Source organism: Etheostoma spectabile, chromosome 6, assembly GCF_008692095.1.
Source record: "Etheostoma spectabile isolate EspeVRDwgs_2016 chromosome 6, UIUC_Espe_1.0, whole genome shotgun sequence".
Classification (NCBI taxonomy): domain Eukaryota; kingdom Metazoa; phylum Chordata; class Actinopteri; order Perciformes; family Percidae; genus Etheostoma; species Etheostoma spectabile.
This window is the reverse complement of record NC_045738.1, coordinates 23179277-23199730: the sequence shown is the minus strand read 5'-3', so window position 1 is coordinate 23199730 and position 20454 is coordinate 23179277. Positions and strand designations below refer to the sequence as shown.

The following is a 20454-nucleotide window of genomic DNA, read 5'->3' as shown; positions in this document are numbered from 1 at the left end:
TTAGTCTAAATAATTCCTAATTTCTGCTTTTCTAACTCAAACATTAGGTATAAGTTCCAATAAATGAGGTTTATTGACCACAAATTAACTGTAAAACTATAGTTAATAAGTTAGTGTTACGTTAAAAACGTCAAAAAAAGTGACAAACATTTCATAAAAAGCGGACAGACAGACAGAATGAGACAGGGAGACAAAATGAATCATGTAATCACAATTTCGGCTCCCACAATTAATTTTGCTTTGCATTATAAGTTTCTGCTTTGGTGCAATACATCTTGAAATTCTTTGACCAATCACAGGCATTTGTTTTGGACACACTGTACTGTGATTGGCTGCTCCAAGCTCCCCATAAAGTCTACAGAGCAATTGGAGCATTTTATGTTAAACACAAGCAACCAAAAACTGTAATAAAACTTTTAGTGTTATTTCAAATTTTATTCAATGCACAATGAATGTCAAGGCCGTTTTTTTGTTGCAATCAAGTGCATCAAAACTTCCTTCTATATTTTTTAGATGAATAATGGAATACATAATCACCATGTTAATACCAGTGTTGAGCAAATGATTAATTATCATTTAGGCCAGTATTGTGCATCACATGGATGGCGTGAAGATGGAATATGGGCTTTTGAGTTAAAATGCTGACGTGTTCACGCTGTACAACTACCTGATCCCCAGCCTGTGTGTTGCAGATGTTCTGTGTAAATGGATGTGCAATAACCTCCCTTTTTATTGTAAACCCACATCAAATGGTAATGATTTGCGACCGCAGGGGCTTCCTGCTTGATCTCGAGCCTTTCATCCTAGCTGAGCCAGCGCGACACACACATAGAGGCATACAGAGTGAGAGAATGACAAAGCTAGACAACCTCAGTCCACTTGCAGCCTGGGAACGGGGCTCTGGCTGTGGATGGTTCTGATCCGATCCCGTCAGTAGGTCAGAGCAGAAACACATCTGATGAGGCACAGCACGACAACCCCACTGCTGATTACACCCACAGTGCATCGGGGAATTTTACCAGTTGTTTTATTTTTTTTCATTTTTTTGCAAAAAATAACGACACACGTCACATGTCAGGTCACTTCTGAGCTTTTAGGGTCACACTTTTTAATCTTACAGGGCCATAGTGTAATCCCATGATTTTTGTGAGCCACGGATTTGATATATTATGCTGCTTTTATGATTCTACGCAAGTATAAAGGTTTACCCCTGTGCAACAGAGAGATGCTTTGTACACTCCTGGATGTGAGCCTTCTCACTCAGGTATCAGAAATTGCAGCCATTAGACCCAAAAGAACGCCATTGCGAATCTTTTTTTATCTCCATGTGAGATATGCCAGTAATGCAGAGAGGCCAGTGTCACCCTCCCTGAATTAAATCTTATTGTCATCACCGTCCTTGCCACCAACTGAATGAGGCCCCGTGCTCCATGCACTGTTACAGCGGAGGGTTTCTATAGTTAGCTCAGAGTGGGACAACAGCAGCACTGAGGGCTGCTGCTGTTCCCACAGCAGGAACATACAGAACGGTGCAGTATTCCCACACTGTACCGCGCAGACTGAACATGCTCTATTGTCGGCCTGTTAGGATGATTCACTGCTGCTCGATGTTTTGCACACCACCATGCTCGGTGCCATGTCTGTGATGACATCACACATCTTTCTGTATAAGGGAAAGTGATGGTGGGACTACGTCATTGTGCAATCCGTGACTTCATTTTTGCAGCAGCCAAGCTTCTGTGCGGCATCACAGGCAGGCTCTCACCATCCCACTTTACGCTTGGGCCTGACAAGCGCGGCTGAATGCACCATGCACACCAGCTGCATGTTCAGCTCTAGGTCACAGTTAACCGGCATCTTCCCCGCTTTTTTGTTTTCCTGCTCTTCTAATTCTCACACACTGTCGATGATATCCCTCCCCTTTCCCTTTTCACATTTGGTGTCTCTATCTCTTTCTCTGCCACTGAGGATGGCATGCAAATCTAAGATGAGCAGAGTGTGTCATGGCAGAGCTGTGGAGAGCTCAGAGGTATCTGCAGATAGGCTAGTAGCAGTAGCAGTGGCAGAATTTAGTGCTGCGCCACCGCTCTGTTGTACTTACTGAAGGCTGGTTCAGGGCCAACAGCGTTAGCATCATGATGCAACTGCTAACAGGGCCGAGTGCGTGGTTGCTAGCTCACTTGCTAGCTGCCATAGACATTTTCTGTCTGGACAAGAAGGACAGACGGGGCTAAACGGGAGCAAGGGAATGTGGTACTTGTGTCAAGATGAGTTAGAGCTCGTCAACGGGGGCAGTTTGTTAATGTTTGTTGTTATGTGCATGTTCTGTGTGCATGTGTGTGTGTGTTCAGGGTGTAAGATTTCAAGACAACATCTCAGAGGAGACATTAGCCTGATGCCCTGAGGACATGCTGAGGGGAATGAAGCATTTCTTAGGCAGCCAGAGCAGCAAACATAAAACACACACAGCCACACACGCACACACGCACGCATGCTCACAGTGCGTCTCACTATCTTTGTGGGGACCCATCATTGACATAATGCATTCCCTAGCCCCTTACCCTAACCTTAACCATTACAACTAAATACCTAACCTTACCCTCACCCTAACCTTAACCTAATTCTCACCCTAATCCTAAATCTTAAGCCTCAAACAGCCCTTTAAAGTTGTGGGGTCCAGCATTTTGGCCCCACAAAACTGTCTGGACCCAACAAGCATACTGTATTCCCAGTTTTTGGACCCAACAAATGTAGTTAACCAAGAACACACACACACACACACACACACACACACACACACACACTCACACACAGCTACAAATGCAGAGGCATGCACATGTGAACACATGTGCGCATAACACACCTCTCCATCATCATCATCAATTCGCTATAGAAAGATGTTTCTCATACTCATCACACACTCCCCCCTTCCCCCCACTCCCCCACTCCCTCACTCCCCTCCACGTGTTCTCCCATCCAAGTCACGGCGCCTGTCCCCTACTCCAGCATATAATTTCTGCTGCAGATTCACTTTGGATTTGTGAATGAAGTGCTGCTCAGTTAGTGTCCAGGAGCAGGCCATGAATAATGCAGCATCCCTCATGTGTTTCTCCAGCTGCGTCTGAATCACCAGTGAGGCTGTGTTTGTGTGCTAAGGTGATAGGAGACATTTGTTTTGATGTGAATCAGAAAGGAGAGTTCGCTAGCTGCATCACAAAGACTTCAAATGGCCTTTTGTCTTCCTCTGTCTTTGTTGTAAATAAGGATGTGTTCATTAAAGTGCACATTAGCCATTAGTCTTGTTTTTGTTGTGCGCGCGTTTCCGCTGCCTCTTTAATGCAAAGATGTTTTTTTTGTACTCCATTTGCCAGAAAAAACTCACTCCTCATGCAAGTGGCTTGTGACTAATACTGTCCATATTTTTTCTTGTATTGAACTAGATGGTGGTCTTTGTCTCTGATTGTTCAGATGTGTGTCTTAGCGCTTAGAAATTTAGAGGGCAGCACTTCTTGTGCCAGTATTTTTCTTTGGGAAAAACCCTGCTTATACCAGTAATTCACAAAGGTAAATCTTTATAATTGTATTAACCAGTTATTGAGTGAATAGGGATAATTTTTGTTTGAAATGCAGGCAGTTATTAAAGCTGCATTAAAAGCTTTTGACCACCAAAGGGGAGGAACTGGAAGCAGAGGTCCCAGCTGCAGTCTCCAGTTTGAGCCTATAACTCAGGGCTGGGAATCTCTGGGCACCTCACAATTCAACTTGGGTCCGATTCAGAGGCCAACGATTCGATTCCAACCCGATTATCGATAATTTGCTTCTTAGAACATAAAACATGAGGTGGTCACATGTGATGTGATAAAGTAGATAAACAGCCTTTATGTGTTTTGCGTAATAATTTTATGGATGTCTCATTAAATCATGTGTTTATTTACAAAACTTAATTTTTTTTCCCCTTATAGTCATTTTTGTGTGTTTCTTTTCTTCAGCACTCTCGCCTGAACTCTAAGTTGTCCCATCCTCTTTCAGTCACTCTGTTTTCTGATTTGTACTTGTCCAGAGACAGTCATTTTTTTTTTTTAAAGATTATTTTTGGGCTTTTCATTTAATGGACAGGACAGCTAGGTGTGAAAGGGAAGGGGGGGGGAGACATGCAGGAAATCGTCACTGGTCAGACTCGAACCATGGACCTCTGCGTCGAGGCATAAACCACTATGTATATGTGCACCATGTTCCAGCCAATCACTGACAAGATGGTTGGGGGAGGGGGTGGGGGTTAGTGTGCATGCACATAATGGGGGACAGTGAGCTGAGTAGCTTGAGTAGTATGAGTTGTGATTGGCTGGAGTGGTGTGTTGTGTTTTGGTGCCCATCCTGTGCCCCTAGTGTCTGCTTGACGTTTACGACCCCCGTGTTGTCTTCTGAGACCGGGCTTCTTCCCAGTGTATACAGGGAGCGGGCAGCTAGCGGATTTTTATTTTTTATTTTATTTGTTTATTTAATATAGAGACAGCACATATTAATGGTAATTTCTGTCAATACGCCAGAGTTGGCCAAAAGGCTGTTTTTCATCTGCAGTCCCTAGACAGATCGTAACGAGTCACCCTGAAAAGTACAATTACATATTTACATAACATCCCAATTACAATATATTATACATTGGGTATAAATTACTACTAAAGTACTACTATTAAAGTTGACCATAAGAAACGTTAAGTTAAATATACACTAGAAACATAGCTGACCGACAATCAGACAAACATCAGACAAAGACATGAACACATGGACACACACAAGGAAAGAAGCCAGCAGGGGGCAGCGAGTTCAACCCTCGCAACCCTCAAGTTGTCCTGGGGTCAAGTTTGACCCGTGTCTACGTTGTTTTTATATCAGAAATATGGGAGGTTGAAAATGTCAACAGGGCAACGACAAGGCGACAAAACATTGGGGGGAAAAAACTTAAAAAATATTGGATAAAGTGACAAAAACTACAAAAAAAACACTGGAAGTAAGCATCAAAAACTTTGGAAAAAATGGCTAAAATGTCAAAAAAGTGACAAAATGTCAACAAAAGGGTCAAAGACATTGGGGGGAAAATCCGACAAAATGTTGAAAACCCCCCAAAAAACATAATACTTTTATTTTTGGAAAAGCAACAAAAACATTGAGATAGGGAAAACAAAAGTGTTTTTTTCATGTTGAGGGAAAGACGACCCAACGTTGACAGCTGTGATTGCCAATGAGACATTTCTTTAACCGGATCTTGAATGTACTCTGTGTGTTTATTTTTCTGATGGTTATGGCGGTGAGGTTCCACGAACAAAAACAGCAGTTTGGCCGATTCCACTTTTCCTGAAAGGAATGACACAGTCTCCCCGTGCTGCACCTCTGGTTCTGCTCTGATCGGATGTGCGAATGTTGACACGCTGGTGGTGTGATGTGATGCCTGTGATCCGAGACAAAAATGAAATTGCGCTGAAACCATGCAGGAACTCCCAGTACTCCTTTAAAAAACGCAGGTGTGGTTAAAAAAAAAAAAAAAAAATACCGCTTTTGTCCAAAAGAATCAAGACAAACTGAAAGTTACAAATCGCCACTTCCAGTAAATCTTTTATGTACTAGTGATGCTGGAAAGCACATTTTGTCCCACACTATTGCTCAACTTCTGCCTCTCTCTAACAGCCCATATTCTCACTGTATAGTAGTTCATGAACTACACACAGCGCTCATACATCCTTCTGTCTCTCCTGAATGCTGGCACTTCCCTTTAGTGAGATTATTCAGTGTTAAACATAGAAATCCAACACAGAGAACACAAAATGCACTTTTTCCACATGAGCCTCGCTACAGCGCTGTCCATTCATTATACTGAGGCTAACCCGAAGGGTCTGTGCTACTGTAGGCAGGGACCAAACCTCCTCTGTGCTTCAGTGAATTAGCCAATCACACGTGAGGAGTCCTTACCTTGGCTACTGAGCACAGCTGGCAGCGGTGATTTATGAAGCCCTTTGAAATATATGGAAAGTTGTCACGTACAAAATTAAAGGAATGCTTCACAGAGCTTTTCCTCACCAAAATGTCATTATGATTTTGGAGGAAAAGTGGGAGAAATGTAGGAGAAAAGTGACTTATGAATAATTGATATTCAGCAAAAGAATGAATGCATTAATGCACAGTTGGCCTCCTCCAGGCTTTTCACCCACTTCCTGGCTGGTTTCCTTTATGACAGTCGGACAATGATAAAATGATCGATTGCTAATTTTAGAAATATGGGGCTGCTGACTGTAACCATAGTAAATGCAATGGTCCCTTCCCGACTTTGTACCCCCTTTCTTACGGCCCCCTTGCTTAGACCACACCCATATGCAAACTCAGCCTTGATCTCAACTACACACCTGTAACGTTTCACTGCAATTTGCCCGATTCTGTCCACAGACAGACAGACATAATACACACACACACACACACACACACACACACACACACACACACACACACAATCACAAGATAAAAACAATACCAGCGATGCTGTCGCAGCTGGTAAATATTCATCTTAGCAAGTTATTTTCAGGCAATTTCCAACATAACTGCTTGTTTCAAGATTGTACATCTCTTGTATGATTGTTATGTTTTTAGTCTACACCCTTACTAACTGTCTTAGAGACCTTACATGTTTTTTACCAAGAGGAAAAAGGTGGCGAGATAAATAAATGGGCACCTTTGTCTGAGGATCATGAATTCAGATAGAGCTCTCTCTTCATGCCTTCATGTCTATTGTACTGTGTACACAGATACAATCTGTTAAACTCTGAATCATTTATCAATGCATTACTTTCAGTACACTGGCTGGATGCTCATCTCGCTGCCTTTGTGGACACATGCGCACACACACGCGCACGCGCACACTCGCACTCGCACTCACACTATTCATTTGGAAATACAAACAGGGTCACATCCAGGCAAGCTGTGTTGTTAATCTTGTGTCATCATGTAGTTTATAATGCATTACAAATTATGATGATTTAAGCACCTATATCAACAAAGTAATCAGATGCTATCAAAATGAAAATGAAAGATTGCCATGGCAGTAACAGAGTCAAATATTGGATACACCGTTATGTGTGTGTGAAGACCTGCAACCTTCTAAATCAAATTTAATATTCAGACAGGATTTGCGCTGCATTAATGTGTATGTTTTTTCTAACGCAATCAGGCCTACCTGTTTTTGGAGATTTCCATTTCATTTATTTATTAAATCCACATTTGTGTAAACGGTCCAGTATTAGCCAGTTGACTAATTTACTACAGTCCTTTGAAAAGATGTTTGGAAACCAGTGAGTTTGATTGCAGGTGGCAAAGCTACCTGCGCTACCTGGGAAACCTTTAGGTAACTTAACAAAAGTGCGCGAAAAGGAGAGCATTAGTCAGCTATGTAATAGCGCCGTAGTTCTCAAACTTATTTAAACAATGTGCCCCTTTTTAAATATTTTTGTAGCCCCTGAACAGTGCAAAACATTGTTGAGAAAAAAAGCCCCTAGAAAGAAGTACAACACTGCGCCTGTTTAGCTGAAAAAACAACCGTGTAAATGAAAAACACTTAAATGCTACTATAAATACTTTTTTAAATCTTCTAGATTATACAAAAGAATACAAAAAGAAATCTCACCTACACCCTCGCAGTACTCCAAAGTGCCCCCAGGGGTACTAGTACCCCCATTTGTGAAACGCGGTTACTGGGCATGTAGTCTATTGCAGTGAGAAGAGGGAGTGGTGCTGTGTCCCATTTCTCTCTTTCAGTGTATGTGTGTGACAGAGACAGAGCAGGTTTCATCAGGTTTTGACAGGGACTGAGGTCCACACAGCACAGGGCAAAGGGAAGCAAAGCTATTGTACTGACTGAAGGCTTCTGCCTCAGCAGAGTTGCTGAGAGATGTGTGATGAAGCACTGCAAGGCTAATGTCTGACTGATACCTCACTTTTCTTGCACACAGGTACCCACTACATGCTGTTCAGGAATTTAACATCATCATAAACCTCAATTCTTTTTTTCATTTCAACACGTGATTTTTATCAGGCTCAGAAATAAACCATGATATATATGACATCACGTTCAAAGTGGACCAAACACTAAATTCCACTCTGTTGTTCGCCTGTCTTTGATCTACAGGAAACGAAGCCCATCTGCATCCAGGGATCCAAACCAAAAATACGACCAAAGGGAGGGGGGCGACCACTCGCAGTATGCCCCGCCGGACGGCGGCATGCCCAGATCACCGTCTGACTATGGGGATGGGGACCCTCGGCGGGCTCCGCGGGGCCATCACATGTACCCAGACGCAGATGCGGCACGGATGGGTTACCGGGACCGGCGGGGCCCCGGACGCTGGCACTCCCAGGAATACCCGCTGGACCAGGAGCTAGACGGACCACCCAGCGAGTATGACCTCCAGCGGCAGCGGCAGGAGGAATTCCAGACGCGCTATCGCAGCGACCCCAACCTGGCGCGCTACCCTGTCAAGCCGCAGCCCTACGAGGAGCAGATGAGGATGCACGCCGAGGTGGGCCGCTTGCGGCACGAGCGCCGCCATAGTGACGTCTCCCTGGCCTACACGGAGCAGGACGACCCAGGCCCCATCCGGCTGTCCCGTCAGCATCTCACCGAGCGCCGGCCGCCAATGGCGGGACAGCGCTCCTACTCCGTCGACCGCTCCTCTCCTGGGCCCATGGGTCCCGGCCTCGGAGGCCACAGAAGCTCCAACCACAGCCCCCCGACGCCTCACCGTAGCCCCGTGCTGGGTGACAGATCTGGGGACTTGCGGAGAGGCGACATGAGTGGAGGCGGGGATCCCATGAGGAGGCAGCAACACCACTTGGACCCCAATTCAGCTCTCCGCAAGACCAAGAGGGAGAAGATGGAGAGCATGTTGAGGAATGACTCTCTCAGCTCGGACCAGTCGGAGTCGGTGCGCCCGCCACCCCCCAAGCCCCACAAAACCAAAAAGGGAGGAAAGATGCGGCAGGTGTCGCTGAGCAGCTCGGAGGAGGAGCTGGCTACCACACCGGAGTACACCAGCTGCGAGGACGTGGAGATAGAGAGTGAGTCAGTCAGTGAAAAAGGTAGGGGGCCTAAAACCTCACTCAGTCTGCTCTCTCTCTGCTTCTTTCTCTGTTTATAGATAGCTTTATTAAGCGTTACTTTATACCATACCATTGCACATTTCTCAGATTTTTTTTCATGCAACAATAAAGCCATCCTGATCTAGTATTATACTGACATGATGTTGTTGTTAGGAAAGAGAGATTTCATTTAATTTTAATTCAATTGTTGTTGCTGTCTCATGTTGATATTGATTCTTGATATTGATTCTTGCAGCTGTTGATTCAGGTATAACCTCGAGATTCCCCAGTCTACAGTCTATCTATGTGCTTTGTCTGTTTGTATATCTATCTGTGTGTTTGTGTGTGTCGGGCTCTTAATTTTCGAGGCAAAAAAATCTTTGAATTTATCAGTTTTTTTTTTATTTTTTACATATTTTAAAAACAACTGGAGATCTTTTAAAAACGTAAACAACAGAAAAATCAAGTGCTTTGTAGATTTGCACGGAAATGTGACCGGTGCATAATCAGCTGCTCATTTGTATTTTCTCAAAAGAAAATTCTCTTCAGTTTCTATTTTCTGAGCTTTTTAAATGGACAACAACTTCTAATGTGTGTGATGACACTGGTTTAAAACTGCTTTTTTTTTTTTATAGGATCCTGGCATTTTTTTGTAAAAAATCTTTAAAAATTTGAAAACAATGAGCCTTACATATGTGCAAAGCCCTATAGCGTTCTGTGTGTATGTTACCTATGACTCTACTCTAAGAGCTCCCGTGGCTCAGAGGAGGAGGCTCGTGCACAGCCAGTCATGTTTCAGTGTGGATGGTTGTTTATGTGTGTGGCTGGGATTTGAAATGAATGGAAAGCTGCTCTCAAGGCCTTCTCCTTCTTGCTGTCACCTCAGAGCACACTTTGCCAGGTCCGACCCCTGCTGTTTCACACGATCAGTCCGTTCCAACGGACGGTGTTGCATAACCGACATACAGAGGGGGGCTGGGAGAGGGCTGGGGTGTGGGTGTCTAGTAAAACAGGGTGAGCTGAGTTAACTCGGTTGCAGTGTCTTTCACTGAGTAGGTTCATGTCATTACTGCTGCATGAGTGAATGGATGTTATTAGAATAAAGGTAATAAAAGAGCAGAGGGTGATTATATGTTTTCCTGCAGTAAACTGTACCTCCTCTGTTAGCCTTGACATCCATACTGCTTAGATGTCATTCATGGTACAGTGGCCCATTACAATGTGGCAATAAGAATATGGATCAGTCCAGCGGCAACGGGAGGAAAAATGGTGGTTTGAAGGTGGTGGTGGTTTATACGTAGGTTACGGGCGTTTTCACTGCCTAATCTACTAGTTTTACTTTAATAACTGTTAGCACCCAAAGACTGTTTAAACATTAAAATAATAAGGGTAATAATATATATAAATAACTATTTGGTTCTGCCCGGCCTGTCTTGCTGTCTGACTTCGACAAGGAAATTTAAATGGACACTGAATCACTCATTGCAAATGTCTTACCATCCTGAAGACAAAAGCACTCTCGTCCCAGTGTATAGACACGCAGTGGCAAGCACACAGTCAGACTGACGGAGTTAGGTGTCCCTTTGCATAGGATAAACATCAAAAGCAATTGTCAAGGCTGTTAGCTTCTTGACTGCTCCACCTGGCTGACAGTTGTCGTGATTGCAAATTTGTTGTCAAAAATCACGGAGGCCTTTACTTTAGAAATGTTAAAAGCACTAAACCCACAGGAAGGAGAAGGCACAGGCGACAAACGGAGGAATGATAGAGAGAAGGTACAGTAGCACAGTTTGCTTTTGTCAGTAACACTGGACCAAAGTGCCTGCCACATGCTCAAAATGTTTAATCTAGAGAAGAGGGGAGGAATTCAGCGAGTCTGCTCTGTTATGTAACTGTTCTCCTCACTAAAGGAAGCCGCCCAGCACTAGCGCTCCATTATTGATGTGGGGGTTTCCAGGTAGCCGTGGAACAAAGAAAAGGAGAAAAGCAGGCTGTTTCGAGGGTCAGAGTTTCTGTTGTTTCTGTCTGCCAAAGAGAGGGGAAACAAAGGAAAAGGAAAGGAAAGAGCTGATCTATTGACCTGAATACGCATTGCAAGCCATACTAACTACAGAACAAGCTTGGACAGCTGATTATGTGGAGCTATCTTTGGTCTTTATTCAGTTATAATTGGCAGTTTCATTAGTTTATGACATACTTAAGGCTGCTGTGATATGGTGTGTAAAGGCAGTCCAGGAAATGGTTCAGAAAATTCTACTAAAACAGGGCCTGTCTGTGTGGAGTTTGCATGTTCTCCCCTTGTTTGCGTGGGTTTCCTCCGATTTCCTCCCACCATAAATGCATGCTAGGCATCTAGTACTACAGTTGTAAAGTAGCCGACTGGCTAACACTGGCACATTTACACAAATGTTGATTAATGTGCATTGTCCTAACCACATAAATAAATCTTGCCTACATTTACACCCAGTTTTCAGTCTATAAAGCTGACCAAATCAAGGAATCTTCCCGCATAACATGCAAACCAAGCACTCTTTGATTAGCAACCGTAGAGAGCGCTTTTCCCCTTCAGTGAGACAAGACAAAAAAAAGAAAAAGAAGAAAACAGCTAAGCAAAGAATTGTAATTGCATTTGAGGCCACACCAGGAGAGATGAGAAAAAGGGCACAAAGCACCTTTTGGCCATATGAGGCCCGTCAGCATCTTGGGGTTTGTCAGCTTGACTGGGCCAGGAGATGTGTGTGTGTGTGTGTGTGTGTGTAAAAGCAGGCTAAGCAGGGTGCATGCCTTGCCCTCAAAAATCCATCACCCCGAGGGAGGAAGGAGCAGGGCTTGATGGGATGAGAAGGAGGGGAGACCAAGGAGAGGAGGAGACTGGAGGAGAGAGGCTGTGCCAGCTGTAATGGGCCTGGCTCGTGCCTGCCAGCGGTCAAGACTGATTTATCATGGTGGTCTTCTCCCTGTGTTTTCCTCTTTATTGATTCCCCTGACATGCCGTCTCATAATAGTGCCGAACAGACAGAAAAGGAGAGGCTGGCTGGCTAACTACGGCAGAGAGGTGGGCAGTGACAGCCTAAGTTACATCCTCATTATTGGCTTCCGGGGTCAGTTTTTGCACCTCAATAAGCCTGTTGGGTTTGTAGTAGTAATATCACGCTATTTTTTGTCAAAATACATCAATACCGATATTGTAGGGTTGACTATTGGTGCAATAGGCAAACAATGAAACCGCTAGAACAGTCTGGTAAGTTCAAAAATTACATCACTTTACTGTAATGCAGCCTTTAAAAAACCCGGCAAAGACAACACTTGTGTCATATCACGATATCAAAAATCTAAGACGATATCTAGCCACATATTCACATATTCAATATAATATTGATACATTGCCCAGCCCGTGTTTGTAGTCTGTGCTCTCTAAGCTGGATGTTAGACAATATTCTTAATAATTGAACCTTTTATACCTTAATTGGTAGTATTAGTGGATTTAGTTGTAGAAGTTAGGTAAAAGCCTTTTTGCTTTAGAATATAAGTTCATGTTTTAAGATCTGCTGGGGTTTATAGGACACTGTTCTGTACCACTTTCCTAGCATGGTCACTATGCTTAAACACACACAAAGTTCCACTCCTGCCTCTTTTCTGCTCTCTACCCTTGAATTGTAGTAAAAACAGCATCAATAATTAATGATCCAATTAATAGTTTACACTGGTTTTTATTGAGCTGTCAAAGTGATGGAGAGCCTGCTGGTGGTGAACCCTGCCACTGCCTGCGCTCCGCCTTCGCCCTGAATCAGCACTTTGTGGGGCCTCGGAGCCGGGGCGAAGCGGCAGGGCTGGGCGCAGACTGCTGATGCTCACAATTTATGGCCGTGATGAGTTTCCTGCTTCCTGAAAACAACCACACAGTTCCTCAACGGGGATCATGCCCAATTGTCGTGTGCCACTGTTAATAAAGCTTCAGGGAAAGAAAAAGGGAAAGGCTGGATGTACCTCCACGTTGGCGCCCACTCAAATTCTTTTTGGCAGACGTTGAGTGGGCTGGGGGGAGGTGGAGGGGTATGATGGGAAGAGGTGGAGGTGAAACTGTGACTGAACCAACGTTGTGATAAGCTGTTTGTAGCATCTAAATGTAGTCTATCTATATCTAATAAATGCAAACTTCTCACTGTCTCAACATATATTTACTTCCTTTTCCACGATTGGTTCGTTCTTAAATAAATAAATACATGCAGGCCTTAAGCTGTTTGGGCTATCATGGCCACATTAGGCGAGTGACTTGTTCAATGGAGAGTGTCTACCACTCGGATCTGGGCTCTGGTGTTTATGCTGCTGACAGAATAGCAGCTGGTAGGCAAAGAGGGTAATCACTGTTGTCAGCTGTTGGTTAGAGGGCCGCGGAGGGCAAAGCCTGTCTGGGGACACCCATTATGTTTTATCACAGTGCATAACTGCGTACAGTAAGTAGTTTTAGCACTCCTCTAGACTGATGGATGGATGGTAATGGCAGAGAGAAAGAAGACAGAAGGACAGGTTGTTGTTTTTTGACTCAGACTGACCTTGCAACTCATTCCCAATCCTGAAGATGTGGAATTGTGGAAAAGTCATTGGAGAGTGTTTTACTGGCTGGGATGAATAAGAATATGCATATTAAGAGAATTGTTTTGAAACAATACAAAAAGCAAAGGTCAGTGATGCTGGAGGTGAATTGCAATACATTAATTTGCAATTATGTAAAAATCTAGGCCCCAGTTTTCTCCAACAGTGCTTCATAACATATGCAGAATCAAATTGATTGATTGACACAAAAACATGGCTTTATTAAAGGATACTCCAGTTATCCCTGTAACCGACAAGGACGTTGCGCTTACAAAATGAATTGCTAATGTACGGGAACAAAAAGAAATAAGAAGGGATAAGAGACAATCAGACCGTAACATTTAGGTGTTTTTTAGATTGTTGTAGATATTATAGCTAAACTGTTGGTGAGTACAGTGTCATCATTATACAGTGAGTAAAGGGGGAGAAGAAGGGCTGCGCAATTAATCGACTTTTTAATTTAGATTTTGACAATCACAATCACAAAAACAACCAAGAAAAATTATTCTTTTGCACATTATATTTTGCATGTAGACCTTTGTTTTGTCTTGTATTCTGAAGGGGAATTCAGAATGTTAAAACAGAAAAAAAGTATTAAGGGAACTATTTTTTTAAATTCAGTAACAGCTTTCCAAAAGTCAATGAGTAATCGGTAGTATTCCTGATATAAACATTGACCAACATAAATGTGGTTATGATTTTCCCCATAGTTAAGCAGTCGTAGGACAAAGCTACGGAACTAAAACTCAAATAATAATAAAAAAAACAAAAACTCTCAGTTGTGTTAGAAGACTTGGATATGTGGCTGCATTTATTCACAGCGGCACTATCTTTGGGCACCATTCTTCTCCCCATATCGACAATCTCTTCCTCTTTACCCTTGTAATCTCCAGCCCCCCTCCCCCACCCCCATCGCCTCCTCCTCTACATCCAGAAGCATATGCAGGCGATTTTAATGCCATTCCGTCAGAGTTCCCTGATTTCCCCTTGAATCTGAGCTTGAGTCCTCAGCCAGAGAATGCTCGAAGGAGGCCTGTCTTGCATAGATCCATTAGGCTCTACAGCTCTTTGCAGGTGAAGTGAAGTGTGGGAAAAGTGTTGTATGTGGCCCAGGGGGTCTCACATGACCTTCCTTGAGGTTCACTTCGGCTACATACATACATACATACATACATACATACATACATTCATGCAAGCACACAATTGTATCAACAATGTACAAGTGGGTCACGACCAGGTTCTGCTGCATGCAGACAGTCAGCACCAAATAGGACTGTTGTATTGTTTAAATTAGTTACAGAAGGACCCCAAAGCACTTAATATGCAACCCCACTCTATAGCCTACTATTGACTAACTGTGGACTCTTAATTCAGAGGAAAACATTGGACTACATTTACCTGACAGAGAACGTTGCAGATTTAGATTTTGCTAACAAAATAATACAATTGAAATGTGGAGTAATCGCAGACATGTTGTGGCTAGAAATGGCTTTTGATTGAGTTTCCTCTTAGCAAAATGGTCTGAGGGAATTTAAGCTGGGCTTTTATTGTGAAGGGTAGACGTAGAAGAGCCAGCGTTATGGCAGCGTTTTTTTTCTCAGCAGTTCGGTTGTCAGTCAGTTTAATTCACAGTTTTTTAATATCCAACATCAGTCCAAACTGCTCCAAATTCCTAACCCCAAGTCCATTGGGTACCCAGGTACCCAGTGAAGTAGATTGTACAGACACACACACATACAGAGATTTCCCAATTTATGAAAGAAATGACCATACCTCCTCTTTTATATGCTTTAATAAGAGCAATTTTATTAGGACCATTTAGTAATTCACTTCCTTATTGACTTGTAAAATGACTTGCCATGCCAGTGTAAGCGTGCATAACATTTAAATGCCCATTTGCCTGTTCATCCCAGGATGTTAAATTCAGAGATACGCTCCCCACTAAGGTCTCAGGACAGAGAAATGACCCGTGTCCCGGCAGTCAGCGAGCAGTATCTCTCTGACAACTGACATGTCTTCTCCCTGTCTCTGGGAAGCCTCAACCCTCACTCCTCTTCAGCTCCATACTCCATTGGGAATCTCAGCACCACCTTCAGATTCAATATTTTTCACTCTTTCTAATTAGCTTGGATTTTTAAGCCTCTTAATCAAATTGAAAGTGCTCGCTATCTCTCTGCTCTGTGCATCCACTTGGCAAAACAGGTTGCATACATAGCTTTCCATCAGAACAAATACTCACAGTGAGTTGATATTTGTCTCATAAGCTATTGGTGTCTTCTCTTTTTTGTTGTTGTTGTAATGGAAGCAAGTTATAGGTCTAGATTCGAAACACCATCAGTTCCTCTCTAACCCTCCAGCTTGAGTGAGGAGAAAGTTAAAAAAAAAAAAGTTCAAAGAAATGTCCCAGAAACCTCCATCCTGTTATCTCATTCCAGCCACTCGCCCCACCTGTATTTCTCAAGGCTGTGTGTCCACTGGTGCTACTACAGACGTTGTAATCAGAGCCTCATCTTTCAAAGCTCTCCCTGGTGCACTTTAGATTGAGGTCAGTTAAGGCTGCGTGGCACTGCAATCTGAATCCCCAGTTAAACACATCAGAGATCTGCCCTGCTCCCTCCTACAGATGCAGCTACTGTATGATAAGATAGCAGCACGCTAACTTTGTTTAAGCAAAATGTGAATGGTCTGCCGATTTGAAGTTACAGACCTATCCAAGAGCTTTTAAAGATTGTTCTCTGGAAGTAAAGATGGAAGGGAGGTGTGAATAATCGTGGAAACACTGACTGAGTTTGCATAATACAAACCAAAGTATGGAAAAATACACCTACTGTATTACAGTTGCACAAAAAGTGACCATTTGGGTCCCAGGAAATGAGTCAGCTTTTGTTGTAAGCCAGCCAAATCTTGATGAATCCCATCTTGTGATCAATGTAGATGAACATATGGCAGATTTCCAGGTTACATTTGATTTTTCCATGAAAGTGTTTTTAGCCCAGGTGGTCTGTGTTTCAGGCGAGGTGGCACACCTCCACTGTAAAACACTGCAAGACGCCCACGTACTGTTTTCAAATGTTTGAGATGTTTAGTATTACATGGAAGTGGCATTAGTGGGAGAGTGTTCTCAAAATGAAGAAGGCCTAAAACTAATTTCTTTCTATCGCTGATAGTGTTGAGAATTTATAATATATATATAGGGGGGTGGGGGGCGGGGGAGTGGGGGTTGCCTGTGTGGAGGTGGTCAAATCATTAATGATCCTTTATGTATTATTACCTGAGCTGCATCTTTCTTTCTCCACAGGGATCTTAGAGTTGCACACGATGGCCAACTTTGAGTTTGAGCAGTATGTGAGAGAATGTCTGTCTGTCTGTGTGTGTGTGTGTGTGTGTGTGTGTGTGTGTGTGTTGCTGTTACTGTCTATTGTTGTTTGTGGTGTCCTCACTGGTCCCTCTTGCTGTCCTCTCTGGTGTATGTGCGCCCTTTCACCCCCTCCTCCCCCCACCTTACAGGAGATTTGGATGGCCATTGGTGGGACCATGCGTCTTGGCATAGCAGCGAGGCCTCCCCAATGTCTTTGGTGAGACATGTGGAGCCCTGCCTTGACCCCCCCCCCCTCCCGATCCCTTATCCCCCATCTCTCTCTCCCTCTCTCTGTCTCTCTCTCCCCCTCCCTCCCCCCCATACCCCTTTGTCCCAGAGTCTTTTTGTCATTCCATGTTTCCTTCGTTTTATTTACACCTTTGCATGTTGTTTTTTCTGTTTTTCTTTCTGTTTTTTATCCCACACCTGTAGGGGACAGTCAAAGGGGAAAAAGAAAAACTATTGAGCAGACATTTATGTCCGAGCCGACACACACCTTATCTGAGAGGCAAAAGAAAATGGTGCGCTTTGGGGGACACTCATTTGAAGAGGACTTGGCATGGTGTGAACCGCAGGTTAAAGACTCGGGAGTTGATACGTGCAGTAGCACTACCCTAAACGAGGAGCATAGCCATAGTGAGAAGGTACTGAGACAATCTAGCCTGCATTTTGTTATTATTATTTATGACCTACCCATCCAGTCTTTGTTTGCTCTCTGTCACTCAGTGTAAATAGGTGAGATGTTTGTTCTTTGGATTTTATTTGGCGTTGTATGAATTGATTTCTCTTGCGATTCTGTTCCTTTTTTTGTTTTTTCGGTTCCTTTTGGCTCCACCTTTGCTCGGTGTTGCCGTAAAAAAAAGAAAAAAAAAGTCTTTTGGGGGCACCCTCTTTGCTTGCTACTTGTACTTGCTGTTTTGCTCCCCAAACAGAACACATCTTACAGTAGTTGTAAATAGAAGAGCATTGACACACAACCTCTCTGTTTGTCATGGCACACAGGAATGTGGGTCTCTCCTAGTTGCATGCTCGTTCTCCTCCGTATGTTGTGTTCTTGCTCTGCAGCGGTCCTGTTTAGTGCAGTAGGAACACCTTTACTTTACTCAGGCCCGTCCCTCTCACTCTGCTGCCCTAACATCACAGCACCCAGTCCAGGCAGAACCCGCCGCCCTGCCCAACTTTCCTCTCACCTCTATAGCTAAACCTAAATGATTGTAAGCACACAAAACAGGGAAGACTGGATTTGCTTTGCACAAAAATGAAAACATATGTTTTTCTTTTTTTCCTTTCACTGCGCGTCTGTGATTTCACCCTCTCTGTGTCTGATGGCTTTCCTCCGTGCGCTCTATTTTTCATCCTTTTCAAACTTTAAACTGGCACCTCATGGTCTACATTTGTCCCTGTATCATAAATGACCATTTCCCTCCCTCCCTTTTTTTTCTCCCGCTCTCTGCTTTCCCCTCACTACTCCATGTGATGGCGGTTGTGTGTTTGGGTGTTGGGAAGCACCGGAGTGACACTCCGGGCTTCCTGCTCCAGTTTGAAGAGCTGGTTGGAGGAGGAGTGATGGGGGCTGCTTGCTTTACTCTGCATGGGGGCGCTGCATGAAGCTCACTCCACCCTCACACTGGCGGGTTCACACAAGCTCTTGGAAGAACACCTATCACTATCGTGTTAGATATTATTATATATACAGATATATTATTTGTCATCAATAGCTTTGTCCACGCTCATGAATGTAATATTTCATCTTTTAGAATTTAAATCCCTGAGCATGTTGCTATCCAAACAATGAAACGGTATTGATGAGGCGACAGAGTTTGTGTGAACTTTCTTCCCTGAGTGAATATATACTCCCCTCCCCTCTCCCACCCCCCACACTATTTTCACTACTTTGGACAGCTGTCTGCTTTGGTTTAAAGTGATCCAATTCAAGTGGACGAGTTGTTAAACAACAGGTGTGTGTTGTTGCTCTGACATTGTAGCACCCGGTGACGTGGCAGCCGTCCAAAGATGGGGATCGCCTAATAGGGCGTATTTTACTCAACAAGCGCATGAAAGATGGAAGCGTGCCTCGAGACTCAGGAGCTCTGCTTGGTCTGAAGGTGAGCTTCTGATGATTCTGTCTGTGTGTGACACACACACACACACACACACACACACACACACACACACACACACACATATACACACACTCTGCTGCACCCTCAACCTTTCTATTTTAGCATCATCATTACACGTAAATAAAATAACGGTTTCAAAATATGCACATTTACCATACATTCCACTATATATGTTGGTAACAGACTTCATGGGATAACATCACACTCTTGACAAGTGCAGGTAACTGCCAGTGTTGGTTGTACAGTTATGTTAACATACAGTCTTATAACTTTTTTCAGCTGTGAATTCTACTATTTTGTGGCCTCTTCTTTTCGCCCGCTGGTTCTCTCCTCTTCCAATTATTGATTACATCATACTGCTACTCAGTATTCATATTCATTAAAGACTTGATGATGTCCCTGATGAATAATAATGAGCAGCCTTTGTTATTGAGTTGTTTAATTTTCTGAACCCACTCACATTGAACTATGTTACAGTTTTTTGGGGATTGCTTGACGACACTGGGCACAACTGGAGTCACATGTGCAAAACTCTAACTCCAGTCTGCACAGCAGCAGGTCATGTGAACCACACTCTAGTTCCTTTTTCATTGCTAGGACACAGTTTTCAAAACTCTACACACTTAGGGATTTAACTACAACGTGCACAATGCTGTGTATTTACAGCACTTTGTTCTAATGCTAACACACTGCTGTCAAAACTGTTAACCTCGCATTCAAAACATAATAGATTTCAGTCTGGTGCCTATCAAACACTGCTGATTGCAATTTCAGCTGAAAGACTAATCCGGTGTCTTGTTTCATACTTGTTAGTGAACATGTACTGTATGCATAGAGAAAGCTAAGAAAGCCTTTTTTTGTATACAATCACCCAAAAACAATTACAGTAAACAATTATACACTGGTACCATTTGAGAGAAACAGGTAAAAGAGCAAAGATACCAATATATACTGTACACAGCTATAAAAAATAAATGTGCAAAACACTATATCTTTACAATAGTAAAACTGCCTTTTTTTTTACTGTTTTTCAGAAAGTAATAGAGGTGAAAGCAATGGAAACGTCTCGGGTTACGTATGTAACCCTTGTTCCCCGAGATAGGGGAACGAGACACTGCGTCGGTTACGACACTATAGGCGTTCCCATAGTGTCGTAACCGACGCAGTTCGAGTTCCCCTCGAAGGGGAACGTCTCGGGTTACGTATGTAACCCTTGGTCCCCGAGATAGGGGAACGAGACACTATGGGAACGCCTATAGTGTC

The 20454-nt window shown here is 43.4% G+C and overlaps 1 protein-coding gene across 34 annotated transcripts in view; it reads left to right on the top strand.

Moving 5' to 3' along the window:
• Positions 1-20454, top strand: part of rims2a (regulating synaptic membrane exocytosis 2a) — a 192741-nt gene that overhangs the window by 84794 nt on the left and 87493 nt on the right. For 18 of the 34 annotated variants that reach the window (XM_032517813.1, XM_032517823.1, XM_032517811.1 and 15 more), the window contains 3 exons: positions 8168-9117; positions 17218-17285; positions 19054-19173. In XM_032517813.1, the coding sequence (XP_032373704.1) occupies positions 8168-9117; positions 17218-17285; positions 19054-19173 (1138 nt within the window). Of the gene's footprint in view, positions 1-8167; positions 9118-17217; positions 17286-17500; positions 17713-19053; positions 19174-20454 lie in introns of all 34 variants that reach the window. The other 16 variants (XM_032517825.1, XM_032517819.1, XM_032517824.1 and 13 more) reach the window with 1 other exon arrangement.